At 41.0% G+C, this 16970-nt stretch overlaps 1 protein-coding gene across 1 annotated transcript; it reads left to right on the forward strand.

Moving 5' to 3' along the window:
• Nucleotides 1-386: 386 nt before the first annotated feature.
• Nucleotides 387-16935, forward strand: dcbld2 (discoidin, CUB and LCCL domain containing 2). Its single transcript, XM_087803669.1, has 15 exons — nt 387-683; nt 4329-4553; nt 5916-6053; nt 6670-6721; nt 6791-6863; nt 11658-11791; nt 11867-11907; nt 12645-12860; nt 12931-13055; nt 13295-13442; nt 14287-14421; nt 14503-14596; nt 14672-14721; nt 14781-14915; nt 15741-16935. The coding sequence occupies exons 1-15, from the start codon at nt 581-583 to the stop codon at nt 16091-16093; spliced, it is 2022 nt and encodes a 673-aa protein (XP_087659795.1). The 5' UTR covers nt 387-580; the 3' UTR covers nt 16094-16935.
• Nucleotides 16936-16970: the final 35 nt, after the last annotated feature.

Consider the following 16970-nt stretch of genomic DNA (forward strand, 5'->3'; position numbering starts at 1 on the left):
ATCGAGGTTTGTCACTAAGCGTCCTCGATCCCGGTAAGTCTCCACTCGTTGTATAAACAAAGCGAGGGGCGTGATTACAGTCGGCTGGTGGAGGAGGAGTGAAGCCCATTCTTACGCCATGATGGACTCCGCTCTCGTAACCTGTCGTTCGCCAAGATTTCAGTTATAAAGTAATAAGTTCAAAACATAGTCATGAGTCAGGAGAGTTTTCACATTAGTTGCTCTTTAAATATTTTCAAATTGTACTTCCTGTAGATATATTTATGACATAAAACCTACAAAAAATAGAATTTTGCTGTGAAGTGTGGGATCACTTCAGACCACTTGGGGGACTGAGGGGTCTGCGAGCTTCAGTTCGAGGAGGAGCTTCGCTCGGAGGAAGTAGATCCAGAGAGTGAGGAGAGCTTTACCTCCTCTGCGGGTGTCGCGAAATTTTGACGGGACGGAAAAAAATTCCCAACGGGAGGACTTTTCCCACTTTCCTGGACCCTCTCCTCGGACCCACCAGTGCTGTGAGTTTCCCCGGCCGAGGCGGAGCCGGTCCAGAAGCGAGCAGTATGCATTCGGACTGCAGGCTGCTATGGGCAGAGTAATGGTGGGCAGGGGACCGACTGAGGCCGCCGGGGTTCTCGTCCTATCCATTCTCATCATTCTCACGGCGGAAGGCTGTCGAGCCCAGAAAGGTTCGTGTCCGTCCACAGGTCGTCTTGTTGTTTCCCCGAACCTTTAGCGACTCAGCCCCGGGGACGGACCCAGTGAACACTCGAAACACGTCGAACCGGTTCTGGAAAAAAAGCGAGTTTGGGGACGATTAGGCGGTGGTTTTCGGGATAAGTCGTTCGCCGAACTCTTCTACGAAACTAAACTATCAAACAAAAGTAAAAAAAAATCCAATGTCGACCCATTTTTATCACATAAATCGATACATTATGTTTTTTTAAAGGGACTCTGGTGTGCGCTCTGACGCGTCCATTCCACGTTTAGATTAAGACATTCTCTTACTTCAATTCCTTTAATTCAATGTTTATACGATAAGAAAACTCAATATTCTACTTAAAACTACGACTTAAGTGTGTTTTAAAGCATGTGGCGAAAGGTGCTATGAGGTTGGGGGTGGGGTGTCTTGGGGGTACGAGTGTAAACACGTGGATTGGTTGTCATAACTTTACTTAACAAGAAAAATACTACATTTCATATCACTTTTTAACGTTTCATAGTCTCCACATATTGGTCAAATGGTTGTCAAATGAATCAAATGTAGTTGGTAATGTTTTTTTTTAAGTTGTGTAATTGACAGTTTCATTTTAAAGAGACTTTTTAAAAATGGTATAAAGATAAAACTTTTTAAATGCCACAAATAGGGCTGAGTAACCTTTACTTCTATACAAGTTACTGAACGATACTTTTTTCAATGTCAACAAAAAGAAAGTGAAATTATACATACTATACATCTATGTTTTTTCTTTCATTTTTCAGCTTTGGTAGAGATGCACTATAAACTGTTTTCTTGCAGAAAAACAGCATTTTTTTTAAATTTTTAAGTGAGAAAAGTGTGTTAGATTTTTCTGGTTCAAAAGTTTGGACACCCCTGGTCTAGGTGTACCATATGCATCTTTGTTTAGTTTCATGCATATTAACATGATTTTCGACACCACTCATTGCTTTGAAATGCCAATAAATTCAGTTGTAAATAGTTATCCTGCTGTAGTTCGTAAACAGTTTTATTGCTCACAGTTCAATAGTTCTGAGGTCCATTGTTTGCTAATCTAATTCTAATACGAAGTGTGTAAAGCACTATACTCTTGTCCTCTCTGACCCGACAGCTGACTGACGCATCCATTAAGTGGACGAGGATCCATATTCGGCTTTTAAGACGGTAGTGAATGGGTTGAGATGCAGTAGTATTCTTGAATGGATAGTTCATCCAACATTCACTCATTTTCTACTCGCCCTCATGTCGAATAAGGGTTGGGATTATTTTCAGAGTAATCTGTTCCTTTTTAGAGTTATAGACAAATGTTTGTTCATTTTAATGTAGCAAATGAAGCTCAGTTGTCTTCAAATATGTCCAAAAAGACACTTAAAAACATCAAATTACTCCTATACTGCTCCCAGTGTTGACAGTAGACAGTTAGAACATTTACCTGGAGTACTTCCCGTCTGTGTAGCATGTTCACCTTTAACTTCTGCTAAAAACAATCTTAATATATAGACTTGAAGTGTTTCTGGAGCAATTCCTTTTGTCGAGGTGTCGCAACAAGAGGGATGTTACGACCACTTGGATGTTTTAAAGTGTTTTTGGACCAAGTTGTAAGACAAAGACAACTGAGCATCAGGCAATACATAAAAATTGACTTACATTTTTGTTTAGAACTCAAAAAAAGGGGCAGATTACTCTGCAAAATAGTCCCAACCCGTAGTCTACTTGAGGTTGAGAAGGAAATGAGTGAAATTTTGGCCCATATATTACTTTAAGGATACAAAAACAAGTACAGTAAGATAGCAAGTGGTGACTTGATCTCAGCTGCTTCTTTTAATTCACTGTATTATTCTAATTTATTTAGAAGGCTGTAGATGGTCCCCAACTCATCGTCTTGGGACTAGTAACGTTAGTAAAATAACAGTAGAATATTTGTCTGACATTTTATTTGTTTTGAAAAAAGATTGTAGTTTCCCTGAAATAATATAAGTATGTGACGCTCATTTCAAGTCAAGTTTTCTTAAAAAATAAACCTGTTAATTAATGTAAATGATTAAAACAAACTTTATATGATTTAGTTTTACTGTTATTGTCTAAAGGATGGTCCGTGAATATAATGCAGATATTAAACCAGCAATCCAGGTTGAGGACCCCTACTTTAGATGACAAAGCTAAGCAGAAAACCACAAATAAGTAATTTAATATCTGGTCTGTGAGAGTTTCAATTTGATTAAAAAAAGACAGAATCGAATCTAAATACATCCAGGCCACCTGTATATGATTGTAGTCCTTGAAGGTACGTGACTCTGTTTCAAATGGTAACCTTGCACCGCTAGTGTCTCCATGAGTGGAGCCAGCTTGGTTAAAAACACAATCTTGTGGCCCCAGCCGAGCACACAAGAGTGGTTGAGCTTCTTATCTTACAGAAACCCTGGTTGAACTTGCCTCGTATTACCAGCCCCTGAATGCCTGCTGAACATCATGCAGTTGTTCAGTAATAGTCATGAGTCAGAGCGAGGGAAGTGGCTTTGTTTTTGTCCTGTTCGTCTGGATAGTGTCCACGGAGGAGCTCTTGCGTAACATCGAGGGGAAACAAACTTCTCCTTAAACAGTCTTAGCTCATGTGTTTAACCCAACAAAAAAAAAAAGAAATCAAACCTAAACGTCATTTAGGTGGATCGGGATTTTCTGTTTGCTAAACTGACAGAAACAAATAAAATTCAACGGCTCTTTCTTAAGTTTTATGTTCTGGTCAAAGTGAGTGAATGTTCTCAACAACACAGCCAGAAGTTTGGCTTTGTCTATAAAATCAGATGCCAACTTAACGCTGTTCAAGCCAGTTGGACTTCTTTGTCGAGTAGGAATTTAGAAATGTATTGTGTTCTTTATAAACCCCTTTATGACCACGATCATATATAGTTGATTTTTATTATGATTTAATGGCTGTAGAGTTCATAAAATGTGTGATGAGTGATTGCCTCAGTTTAAAGATGACATGTATTATACATTATAACATGTATTCAACAATACTGATTCAGAAAATGTTATGAATTCACTTTAAAATAGTTGTTAGTTGAAAAAAAGTATGTGTATTTTATTTGTTGTTGTGGATCTATGGAATGGGCTGGGCAAAGGGTTGATGCAAATAATTAATATAAATCATTAAAAAAGTTGTTAGTGTTGATACTCATTGTGTAACTAATATATATGCAATCATTCTTTATTCATAATATCCACTCAAGATTTTGGTTATGATATTAATTCTAAATAACATTAAAAGTATATATTTATTAATAGATAAGTAAGAAAGGTGAAGGCTTCTATTAGTTACTTCTATTATGCTCCTTTTTAAGACATTGCTTCATTGTTTGTATTTAGATACTGTATGTTTTTAAATTGTATTTTATGCCTGAAATAAACAAATTAATTCATACTGTAAGTGTTTAAAAAGGTTTAAATGAGGTATCGGGGAAAAGAAAACTAACAGTTTTTCTTCTTTTAAAAAAACAACAAGTAAAAATTAATTAACGTAGTTAAAAGGTTTACCTTTTACACTGAGGTGAAGCATTCTTAATATGTGCATCTCATGAGGAGAATTAATGCTACATTTTTCTTTCTGTCTCGTCAGGTGATGGCTGTGGTCCCAGTGTGCTCGGCCCCAGCAGCGGGACCCTCTCCTCGCTGGGTTACCCGGGAACCTACCCCAACAACTCGGTGTGTGTGTGGGAGATCAGCGTCCCGCCCGGCAAGAGGATCCGCTTCCGCTTCGCCGAGCTGGACATCGAAGACGGCGACTGTCAGGTCAACTACCTCCGCCTCTACGACGGCGTTGGACCACAGCGGAGCGAGATCGGTGAGTGTGACTTTCTGATGTTTGTTAAACCGTCTTTTGAATTTACATCGACCTCTCGTGAGCTACTTATTTAACATCTGAGCTGCTTTCTCATTTAACGTCATGCAGGACAATATGTCTATACATATATTGTACACCATGTACGGACTTTTATGTTGCATAAATGTTCTGCTAAATTCAATCAATTATCCATATCTGGTCGTATAAGTGGAACGTTTCAGCTCGTTTGACATGATACACAGAGATGAGTATAAAGACTGTAGGGAATGTTATTTTCTGGCTATAAAATTATAATACAATTTTAAAAATAGATAATCATCACTAGCATCATTTCTGTTTAATTTACAATCAATGACCTATTTAAAAAAATGGGATGAATGGGGACATTTTGTTATTGTAAAATTGTCCTTCAGCCTGTCACAGCTACATGGGGTAAGGATAAGGGGGCAATCTGGGCAGATCCATCACAGGTATGGAGATGGATCCATCCAGTCACAAAGCTAGAAAGCGACTCAGTGAGCGCAGACCTCCACTCATCACACGTCGATTTGTCACGCAACTTTATTGACCTGAATTAATTTTATCATCATAATTGGATAGGGTTGTCAAAAGTAGATATTGAAATTCCAAAATCTACGAACTGTACCACCAAAATTATTTTTTACTACCTCAGACCTTAATCTTGTTGTCATTGTTGCAGTTTTTTCTTATAAATATTTAATGTGTGCTTTAGTCAATTGTTGCATATTTTAACATTATTGTTGCATTTTTCTCCTTAATTAACATATTTATTTTAAATTTGGGGGTGGATTTTTTGTCCTTGGGGTTTTGAAATTGGTATTTTGGAGATTTGGAATCTTACATTTAAATGAGAATCAGGATTCTGGAACTTGTTTGTACAACACGCATTGTAAACAAGAGAGAACATTTTGCACGGTTTGATAGAATCCTTCAAGTCTTTCCTAGATCCAGATGGTAATTTGAGTCTAACATTTTTCACATTAAAAGGAAGTTCCTGAAAATGTTACTAGTTTCTTTTAGTTAAGATAACTTTAATAGAAAAATGTTTTGATGCGATCCAGCCATATTCCATCAAGTTTTTGGTCCGACCCATGGGTTCCTCCCAGTTACCATTAGCCCCTCAAAGAGGAGGCATCCTGGTAGATAGAGGAGAAGTGGTTCTTCTTTGAGTCTCTCACCTCAGCTGTACTTTAAGGAAGAGCTGTCCAAAGCTTTAGTCTCTTTCTTCAGCCTGAGTGAGGAAGCTACACTAACCCTTTCCGACACTCAACTTGTATTGATCGCCACATCTCTCTTTCGACACGCGTAAAGAAAAACCTATGGTCTCTTGTGTTTCAACAGTCAAGTACTGCGGCTTGAACCTGAAAGTCCGAGAACCTCCCGAGTCCTCCTGGAACCAAGTGACCGTCCAGTTCATGAGCGGAACCCATCACGGCGGGCGCGGCTTCTACCTGTCCTACTCCACCACCGAACACAGCGGTATGCAAGTCTCCTTCAGGGATCTCTCGCAGGAGGAAAAAAATCCATGTTGTGTTGAAGTTTGGCTGCGCTCACTATTATGAGTCTGGGTGTGAGGGTTGCCATGGAGACCGTTAATATTTTCTTCCCCCTTTCTGCTGTTTAGTAACCTGAGCTCCCTTTGTGTCTGAGGCTGTGTGTGTCACACATGTGTGGCTGTTGTGTTGCAGGTTTTCTGACATAAGTGGGAATAAAGAAGGCATCTTCATTTACGAGCGTAGTTGGTTCTAAACAGACGCTCTTAATCTAAAAAATGGTAGCATTTATGTTTTCTAGTGGACATTTATCACAAGGAGAGGCCAGTGTGGGTGGACAATGTGTCTCCCTAATATCATTAGTCGTCATCAATCTTTTCTTTTTTTTTACTTCTTTGATGCTACTTTTATTTAATGGAGTTTAGTGTGCTTCAGTGGGCAGGAAATTGATGGGTAATTGACTATAATTTAAAGCAGATTAAATAAACTGCTGTCTAGATGGCAGAGTTGAATACTGGAGCCGGAGCTTCTTCCTCCCTTTACACGTCTGGGACGAACTTGTCAGCGTCGACATGTTCTGACAGTTTGTTTTCCTGTCGCAGATCTAATCACCTGCCTGGACAAAGGATCTGATTTCCCAGAGGAGCAGTTTAGGTAAATCTATCCTTCATTAAGGGACGTCCGTGATCGAACTACAATGTAGTGACGACTCTGTCTGTCCAGTAAATACTGTCCGGCCGGCTGCCTGACGTCTACAGAGGAGATTTCCGGAACCATTCCTAACGGCTACAGAGAGGTGAGTCCAGTTAACGGTGTGAAGGATTTTCCTTTTTTAGGACGAAACGTTAGAGATGATAACTACCGTATTTTCCGCACTATTAGGCGGACCGGATCATAAGGCGCACCTTCAATGAATGGCCTATTTAAGAACTGTTTTCATAAATAGGGCGCACCAGATTATAAGGCGCATAGAATAAAAGATACAGTAAAACGTTTGAATGTGGTTGCGTTATGCATTCACTAGATAAGGCTGTGCTAAAGGGAATGTCAACAAAACAGTCAGATAAAGTCAAACTTTTTTAAGCGTTCTGACAACTCTGTTCACTCCCATGGTAACGATGTTCAAATGATGTTTAAAAGGCTTCAAGCAGCAGCGCATGTTGCGCGTGTTGTGAGCAGAAAAATGTTTAGTGCGCAGCAAAGAAGTTGAGCGTGTGTAGGACGGCTAGAGCGAGCGTGAATGACATTTTGAATGCACGTGTATGACTGATGGAGTGCGCAGCAGAGTGATTTTGCGCAAAAAAAAAGGTTTTGAGTGAACAACAACCGAGACACACTCGCTCAAAACGGTGGCAGTAATCGTACTCCATATATGTCCGCCATGATGTGTTGTGCGTCGTAAAACCCACCCTTTATTTCTCTTTAATTAAAGATGGATATGACTTTAAACAGAGTATAATCAAATTAATTTAACTACTATAACTATTCTAAAAACTTCCCTGATTCAATAATAGTTCTGGCTCTGGTTCTAAGCTCTCTGATGGCGAGTTATTTTGATACACTTTTGTGCATTGATTGTAAAGGTGTTTTATGAAATCCAGTGGTAAGCCAGAAATCCTGAATCCAGATCACTAAAGCCAACCCGAGTACATCTTATCACTTCTTAGTTACCCCATCTGCATTCACCATGCTCAACATTTCTTAAATATTTATCACAACTGGGATTTTACAAACCAAAAAATAATTGAAAACGATGTAGTACATGATGTTGGGGAAACTAGTTCAAAGGTCAGTTCAGCAATAAAAAAAACCCCAACTAGTTCAATTAGTAATTCATATTTCACAATTTTCAGCAGGTTTCGGCCTGAAATGCTCTTAGGAAATCTGGCAACGGACTGAGATGAAATGAGAGTGTGTCGTTCACAGAATGAATGTGTTCACATAAGCGTTCATGCGGCTTAAAAAACACCACATTAAGTTCATGTTTCAAAATCTGAACTAGTTTCACTGTCGTTCCGTTAAATAGTTCAGGCACAACAATGTTACTTAACATACCAAGACTGTATTTGGCTTTGTTATGTGCTTGCAAAAATCAGAGATCAAGTTGTCACACTTAGTTGGGATGGCTGGATGGATCGATAGACGGCTGGTTTGATTGATGGATGGACAGAGGGTTAGATGAATGGATGGATGGTTAGATGGATTGATGGATGGATAGACGGATGGTTAGATGGCTGAATGAATGAATGGACGGATGGTTTGATGGATGGATGGATGGATGGATGAATGAATGGACGGACGGATGGTTTGATGGATGGATGGATGGGAATTTATAGTATTACAATGAAAACTGATGATGGGACCATTTCATTATTTATTTTTGATTGTACAACAATTTGAGGTTTCAGCATGTTACAGTAGAAGAACACACTGCAAAATAAGATAGAAGCTATAAATACAGAAGCAAGGTAGATGCAGGGAAAGAAACATATAAACCACAAAGAGAAAAACATGAAATGAAACCAAACAAAGCCTTGGCTGCTAGCAGAAGACAAATTGGCCTTGGCGTGTTCTACAGTTTGTAGCCGACAAAATGGGACGAAGCACAATAAAAGTACTTAAACATCAACCTCTAAACCCATCAAAAGTGTCTACAGATCTAGTCCAGGTACAGTCATGACGGAAGCGAAGGGTTTTGATTTAAAGCGTGGCCTTGAAATGAGTGATGTGCTGATGAAGCTTCATGAAACGGTGTCATGTTGTTTAGAGGTCAGTAGGTGGCGCCATCAGTTTAAAAATAATGTGATGTTTCATTAGAACAGTTGTTCAAAACAAAGGAGAATAGTGCAGAGACCACCATCTAGTTGAATTTAGTTTTCATCAAAGATGATCCAGAATTGATGGTTAATGGACCGTAACGACTGCAAAAGTTAAAATAATAATAAACGCAAGGATTTTTGCTTTTAACAAAAGCTTCCCGTCTGCTGATGATGTCATGCTCTGGATTAAAATGGCCGCTGAGGAGCAACCCACTGATGTTTCATCATCGGTCTCTATATGTGAGCTCAACTTATTTTATCTCTCCGTGGGAGTCACCCCAGAGTCCGGGACCGATGACCCTGCACTGTCCCTGCTGGGTCGGGAGTCGTACGTGTCAAGCCTCCGGCTGTTGACTCTGGGGTTCGCAGGATGAGGGAGAGGAACAGAGGAGGGGCCCGGGTCAAGGGGTGAGAGGGAGGTGAGATAATAGTTTGGCCGAAAATAATATCCAGCTAATGCGCTCCAGCTGCGACGGGGCGGCGAGCCGTGTGTGAAGTGTTTGTTACGGAGCGACAAGATTGGGGGGTGAGTCAGTGGGATTAGATAAGAGAGGAGCTGCCGCTGGACTTGTTTGTCTGGAGGTGGAGCGAAACAATCGATGTTTCAGGCCGGAGATGAGTGTTTAAATGATGCACAGCTGCAGCAATTAGCTTTTAAAGCAAACCGTCGCCAAACATACTACAGACGGTAAATGCTTTCGCCATTTTTTATGATGGTTGGTTTGCTGGAAGGATTGTAACAAAAAGAGTGAGCTCTTGTTTAGATGCTGCTCAGATGAATCACTTTTTCTTTTAGCTTATAGCGGTTGAATGACAGCAAAAGTTTGGCATTCGTGGTCAGTGTTTCCCTCGCTGTGGTAGTTTGGATGGAGCAATCAAGTTTGCTTTGGCGTCAGGAGTAGGATGTGGTTTGTGTTGAGCAAGTGTAAAAATGTAATGTGACTAGTGTGAGTGAGTTAACACTCCATAAATCATCTGTGGTTACAGATCGCTCGACTATGATACTGAATTTAAATGACAATTCTGCTGTTTTTTTATGAAACGGCAACAACAATAAAGCCCCAAATAAAAACTGATCTATTTAGGACATTATACTGTACGTATCTAGATCATTATATCATAAATTAATTATATTCTTAAAAATAATTAGTACTTAAAACATTTGTTTCACTTAAAATGATATCTATTCAACAACTAGAATTCCTCAAAATAATTTGCATGTTCAAAAAAAACATTTTAAAAGTGTTTATTATACTTTTTTAAATTTTCTTTTTACCTTTAGAATTTATCCCTATTAATATTTACATTTTCTTTTCTGAATAAGATGCATATTTTTCTCACAATAAAAATGTATGTCATTCATGAGTGATGTTATTTGTTTAAAAATTTCGTTTTTATTCATTTGTATTGTTATTTTTCAACTGTACCATTATTCCTAACATTAGAACTATTTTCTTGCTTCTCCTTTTTAGGTATTTTAAAAATCCAATTAAATCTTTTTATGGTACGTTGCTTTTTCCTTGTGGATATCCTGGAAGTGTCCTATATAACACATTTTTTTTATGATTCTTATATATCTTCATATTAACATGTTTCAAAAATATAATTAAAATGTTATTATAAATATAAAATAAGTCTCCGTCGTTGCAACATCACGTCTCAAACGAGCATCATAGTCATTGGGAGAAAAAAAGATCCTGGCAAGATTTTGGGAGGTCTTTGTAGAAACGTCTTCATTAGCTGGTTCTCGTGTGCGTCTGTGGAAGATGCTTTGTGTGTCAGCTCATCGGATGTGGCGACGAGGAGGTGACTGGCTGTTGATCCGGCGGTCGCGGCCTCAGACGTGTTCTGTGTCAGTGTGGGAAACTCGGGTGGTCAGCTGTGGATTCCACTGTGGGTTTTTTTTCCAGGAAGAGAATTCCACCACACTCCACCAGTTGTTAAGCCGGGGAGGGTCCAATTCCCAGTGATGTGGGGGTCCCTTTCGGACTGAGGAATTTATCCGGTGGTGAATCATTACCTGAGCCAGACGGCATAAGGATGATGACGCGCTGAGGCATCATCGGTGTCTGCTGCAGTGTAAACGTGTGTCGCTGCATTCAAGACTTCTATGTGAACTCTTAAGGGGATCATCTCTTTGTCCTGAACTCTGTTGTCTCCGTGCTTGATGTGCCAGTTTAAAAAAAACGCGAGGGCTCTACTCCTAGTCTTGCATAAATGCAAACCAAAAACATAATTGTGACAATCTTGGAACTACACAATGATGATGTGGTTGAACGCTCAAAAAATGTTGACGTCACAAGCAGTCATGACGCAAAGTTCTAGTGTTTACTCTGCGACTCTGTATAATCTAATATAATGTCGGATAATATATTCTCAAATAGTTTATTATCAAGGACTATCAACAAAATAGCAAAGGTTTTAATGTGAAATAAGTGATTTAACACATGCGTCAAAGCTATCGTTAGCATCTTCTTCTGTTGTTCAGAAATTGCAAACAAATGACGATGAATTGAATTTCTAAGAATGCTCCTTGTTGCTCTCTTGCTTCACCATGGTTGCAAATTTGCATCATTTTCGTTTCAAATGTGTCTTCGACCTCCCTCGTTTTCAAGGGCTAGCTGACCCTTCGTCTTACCCCTTTATACAACGTAGAATTGGGACAAACCTCTGTCTCACAGCCACGCAAAAGGGCTAAGATGAGAATTGGAATGCGGTGTGAGTCTACGAAAGCCTTATTCACGGAAGCATCTCTTCTTCTCGTCCTCCAGTCGTCCCCTCTGTGTGTGGCGGGCGTCCACGCTGGTGTGGTGTCCAATGCCGTGGGAGGGCGGATCAGTGTGGTCACCAGCAAGGGCATCCCTCAGTACTCTGGCTCTCTGGCCAACAACGTCACTTCCACCGAGTACGACCTGGAACTCTTCACTTGTTTGTAGCCGTGTATGACGTTCAATAACCCTTCGATCTTCTTCTTCCTCAGAGGAACTCTGTCCAACAGCCTTTTCACCTTCAGGACAAACGGTCAGTCTCATTCTTTTAATCTCATTTTGTCTTGAAGCTCCTCAAACTCAATTTAAACTTAATATGCGAGTGACTTCAACCTAAAAGTACACAAAATTATCATCAACATTACTAGTTAATACAGCAGTAACGACAACATTGTAGCGATACACGATATTTAGCCAACGATGCATCACGATACACAGCATTTACTGAAAGATTTAAAGGGTATAGTCGCATCTTATGTTTCTTTCATTAACTTAAGATTCTAATCATTAAAATGAAAACTAAAATCAATTACAATGTCAAATGTCAAAAACAGTGTCAAACTCAAAATCCTGACCATAATAATAATAATGGTTTGCACAATGGAGGTTTATTCCTGTGACATATAAAGATGTTTCAATGTTTAAGATGAGGAACATATATAATTGATGTCTACAATTAAACCGAGAATAAAGAAGATAATTAAGACAAATTGGTCTGAGTCATTCTGCCTGTTATGGAAAGTTTGGTAAATAAACATATGACTTGCATTTTATAAAATATTTTAGTCTCTTGTGTGATTAGGTTTGACAGCCCTGACCTACACATTACAGGCTCCACTGACTGCAAAAAAAAAATATTTTTTTCGAATTTACATTTTTCACCACCTATCAAATCCGTTATTTGGAGAAAAGAAAGGCTTTCATATCATTTTTCAATGAATACATTTTTTTTTGTAAGTACATTTTTCGTATGTCCTACACTTTTCCCAGGCTGCTATGGGACGTTGGGGTTAGAGTCCGGCGTCGTGGCCGACACTCAGCTGTCTGCCTCGTCCGTGTGGGAGTGGAACAACCTCGTGGGTCAGCAGAGCGTGTGGTCCACGTCGGGGGCCCGGCTGAAAAAGGAGGGGCTCCCCTGGTCCCCCGCTAACAACGACCAGCACCAGTGGCTGCAGGTGGACCTGAAGAGAGAGAAGAGGGTCACAGGTACCAGGTCCAACACTCAGGAAACGACGATAGAAGTCACTATTTATGTTGCAATTAAACCGTTCTCCAGGCATCACCACCACCGGCTCCACCGTGAGAGAGTTCCCCTACTATGTGTCGGCGTACCGGGTTCAGTACAGCAGCGACAACCAGCGGTGGTTCAACTACAAGGAAGCAAACTCCACACACGACAAGGTAACTCCAACATCGACCAGTGCTGCTGCACCATCGACTATAATTGGACAGAGGAGACACTCTAGATAGCTGCGGGGTCGGTTCTGAAACGGTTTCCGTGGTAACCGGTATTGACCGAGGGATGTTTATGGCAGGAAGTGGTTGGACTGAGTGCTCGTGCCAGACTCACCGGGGGCTTGGATAATTGATGAGAGACCTCCGTGTGCGACTCGCCACTTACTCAGCCTTCTGCTCCGCAGGTCTTCCAGGGAAATATGAACTACCTAAACAAGGTGAGGAACAACTTCATCCCTCCCATCGAGGCCCGGTACATCCGGGTCTGCCCCTCGCTCTGGCACCAGAGGATCGCCATCAAGCTGGAGCTGCTGGGATGTCAGATCCCTACAGGTGAGAAAGACGATAAATTGATTAAAAAAAAAAAAAAGAAATCTATCACTTCATATATCTTGAGTTTCCCCAATGTTGGAAAAATAAAGAGATATATATTTTGTGTTCTGAATATATCGTGATACTGCAGTAACAAGGATATATTTGTAGTATTGTCAAGAACTTGACTCTGGTGTTGCATAATTTACAGACCACATGACTAACGTTTTAACTGCATTCATTTATTTTGAAACCAAAATATGTCCAAACATCAGCTTTAAAAGCTATTGGAGTCGACTGTATCCTCTCGTCCTCAGCCATGGGCGGGATTTCATTGTTCATTTAGCTGCACAGGAAGTTTTGACTGCTGCCATCTAGCGGATGGAAGTTTTAACGCAAAATGAAAATGAACACTAAATATTTTTATGTAAATTGTAAATAACATGAACAATGGTTTGATTTTATACACACTTTGTTGAAATATTAACTATGGAAAAATAAAAAGGTAAATAAAATAAAATTCAAATAATATTTGATACAGTATTGTAAAGTGTTTTAATACTAATTTATACATGTTTTCATTATAAATCAATAATACTAGTAAATAATAATAATTGCAGGACATTTTTGAGACAAAGATGTATAAAGAAACATTTGAATTATGACAAAAAAGACACTAGTAAAAAAAAATGTTTAAAGGAAAAATATTGTCGGTGTGGAGAAATAATCATTTAATTTATAGAATTTAAAATCAGGGAAAAGGATCGCTCATGTCAGCTCAATAGACCAGAATTAAACCGACAACTGTTGCAGTGCATTGTGGGACTTTCTGAGTCGGTTCTTACCGATGGGACGTCTTTTCTAGTGAGCCGGAGGCCGGAGCCGAGGATTCACCCGCCACGCCCGGCACCGCGACCAACCAAGCGGCCGCCACGACCCGGACTGACCACGCACACGCCCGACATCAGAAACACCACGATGCCTCCGCAGACCGGCAACGGTCCGTCACTCGTTTAGGACGACATTTCATCAACGCCACCTTAAAATAAAGTGATGTTTACGGTTGAATCTTTGTTTACAGATGTTGCGCTCGCAGCGGTTCTGGTGCCCGTGTTAGCCATGGTTCTGACGGCGGCCATCTTGATTATGGTCTGTGCTTGGCACTGGAAGAACAGGTAGGCAATGAACATAAAAATTAGTTAATAAAGTTTGGTTCTGGTTACTTATCAACGACTTGGTCCTCCCTGCAGGAAGAAGAGTTCTGAAGGGACGTACGATCTTCCTCACTGGGATCGCACAGGTACGTCTGGACTCCTGGTTCACGCCGACTTTCATAGTAACGACTCCAATCTCTCTCAGACTGGTGGAAGAGCATGAAGCAGCTGCTGCCGTCCAAGATGGTGGAGACGGAGGATTCTGTTCGCTACAGCCGCAGCGAGGTGGGTCGGCTCGCCGGGAGAGGAGCCGTCCCAGGACTCCATGCTGAGCCTGCAGGTCAGTGACCGGTCGTGCCCCATTCTTACCTCTGCCACGAGGTTCTGTGAGTGACGGTGTTTGTAAAATGACTCCAAACAAGATTTGACTAAACTTAAAATATTAGAGACGAAAGTTCTTCATGACCATCTGAATCCAAACATATTTTGAAGGATCAGTAATTCATTGCCTGAAGCATTTTTTTCTTCAAAAATGGTTAAAACCTTGAACTTGCAAGACTGTTTTAAGGATCTGTCGAACCAAACGGTAGGAAAAAAGAAAAGGCAGCCATGTCTACAAGATGATCAAAATAATAATGTTTAATTAAATGTGTTTTATTTGAATTAATATTTATTTATGTCATTTGAAGTTTATTTCTCTTTTATTTAAGTTTTTATTATATTTTATATTAATCTCCTTATTTGATTCATATTATTTCATTTTTTTCTGCTACAACAAATTCTTGTGTTGTGTTTACAACGATAAGTGTCTAATTCTGTTTTTTTTTTTTGTGTAAATCATGTAAACAAGTAGTACATGTATTGTAATATTATTTTAACTACATTTCTTGAGGCACACAAATGTACATTTATTTTACATTTTAAATGTATTTTTATTTCACAAACAAAACATTTTTTTTATTAGAACTTAAGAAGTTACATGTTGGTTTTTCAAAACTTGCGCTCAATGCTAGGATGCTACAAATGCTAAAAGAATTGTTCAATCGTATAGATAAAGGTATTGTAGTGGGAATAGAAAAGTGAGACTTGGCAGAGGTCTGCGCTCTCTGAGTGCTTCACTAGTTTCAGATGTTTGTGTAGTTGATGAGCACGATTGTGGTTCCAGAATACGCCCAGCCTCTGGTCAGTGGAGTCACGACGCTCGGCGCTCGGTCCACCTTCAAACCGGACGAAGGGCCCGACCCGGGCTACACCGACCCGGACCTCTACGACGCCCCCATCTCCCCGGACGTGTATCACGCCTACGCGGAGCCGCTGCCGGCGTCCGGAGTGGAGTACGCCACCCCCATCGTGGTGGACATGAACTGCCACCCCTCGGCGCTGCTCACCAGGACGGACAGCGGTCAGTCCGGCGCGTCGGAGTACGACACGCCCAAGAACGCCAACGGGCAGGCGGCGCCGGCGGAGGATCAGACCTACCAGGTACCTCAGTGTCAAAAGACGACCGGACATAGCTGAGCTGCACGTGACCTTTGACCCCTCTCGCTGTCGGGGGTGACCTGAACATCCGTACGATTCTGTTCTGCGATCGGCCGGTTGTCGGTGCCATTACAGTCCAATCACTGAATCAACAAAGATGAATGTTTGTGTGGGACGATCCAGAGCTGACTACTGTTTGAGAGACTATCGTCCCTGTTCTGTGATTCTGTCAATCTGTGAAACTGTGATCTTTTTTTATGTTGTTGTCGTCGCTCACAAGCCAGCGACTGAATCGCCTTCAACACACCATGAGTTCCTCTCCGCAGTCGCCACGGTACGTTTTTTTTGTCCTAAACTTGAAATTGTTTATAGCTTATCGACTCCATAACTGCAAACGTTTAGAATATTTATTTTTGACTTCACATCCTGCTGATCGAGATGCTCACGGACATCGCACACGCGCCACCCAAAGATCAGTCGCACACTCGCACCCCCTATAGAGCAATCGCACACGCATGCCCAGTACAGTTCAATCGCTCACACGCGCCCCCTACAGTTCAATCGCTCACACGCGCCCCCTACAGTTCAATCGCACACATGTGCCCCCTACAGTTCAATCGCTCACACGCGCCCCCTATAGTTCAATCTCACACATGTGCCCCCTACAGTTCAATCGCTCACACGCGCCCCCCTACAGTTCAATCGCTCACACGTGCCCCCTACAGATCAATCGCTCACACGTGCCCCCTACAGTTCAATCGCACACACGTGCCCCCTACAGATCAATCGCACACACGCGCCCCCTACAGTTCAATCGCACACACGTGCCCCCTACAGATCAATCGCACACACGCGCCCCCCTACAATTCAATCGCACACACGCGCCCCCCTACAGTTCAATCGCACACACGCGGCC

Source organism: Callionymus lyra, chromosome 12 (genome assembly GCF_982586985.1).
Source record: "Callionymus lyra chromosome 12, fCalLyr1.hap1.1, whole genome shotgun sequence".
NCBI classification, from domain to species: Eukaryota; Metazoa; Chordata; class Actinopteri; order Syngnathiformes; family Callionymidae; genus Callionymus; species Callionymus lyra.

Excerpts from the sequence above, each read along its gene's own strand:
- dcbld2 (XM_087803669.1), top strand. The coding sequence starts at position 581 with ATGGGCAGAGTAATGGTGGGCAGGGGACCGACTGAGGCCGCCGGGGTT. Across the intron at positions 684-4,328 it reads AGGCTGTCGAGCCCAGAAAG|GTGATGGCTGTGGTCCCAGT; the intron begins GTTCGTGTCCGT and ends CTGTCTCGTCAG. Across the intron at positions 12,861-12,930 it reads GAGAGAGAAGAGGGTCACAG|GCATCACCACCACCGGCTCC; the intron begins GTACCAGGTCCA and ends ACCGTTCTCCAG.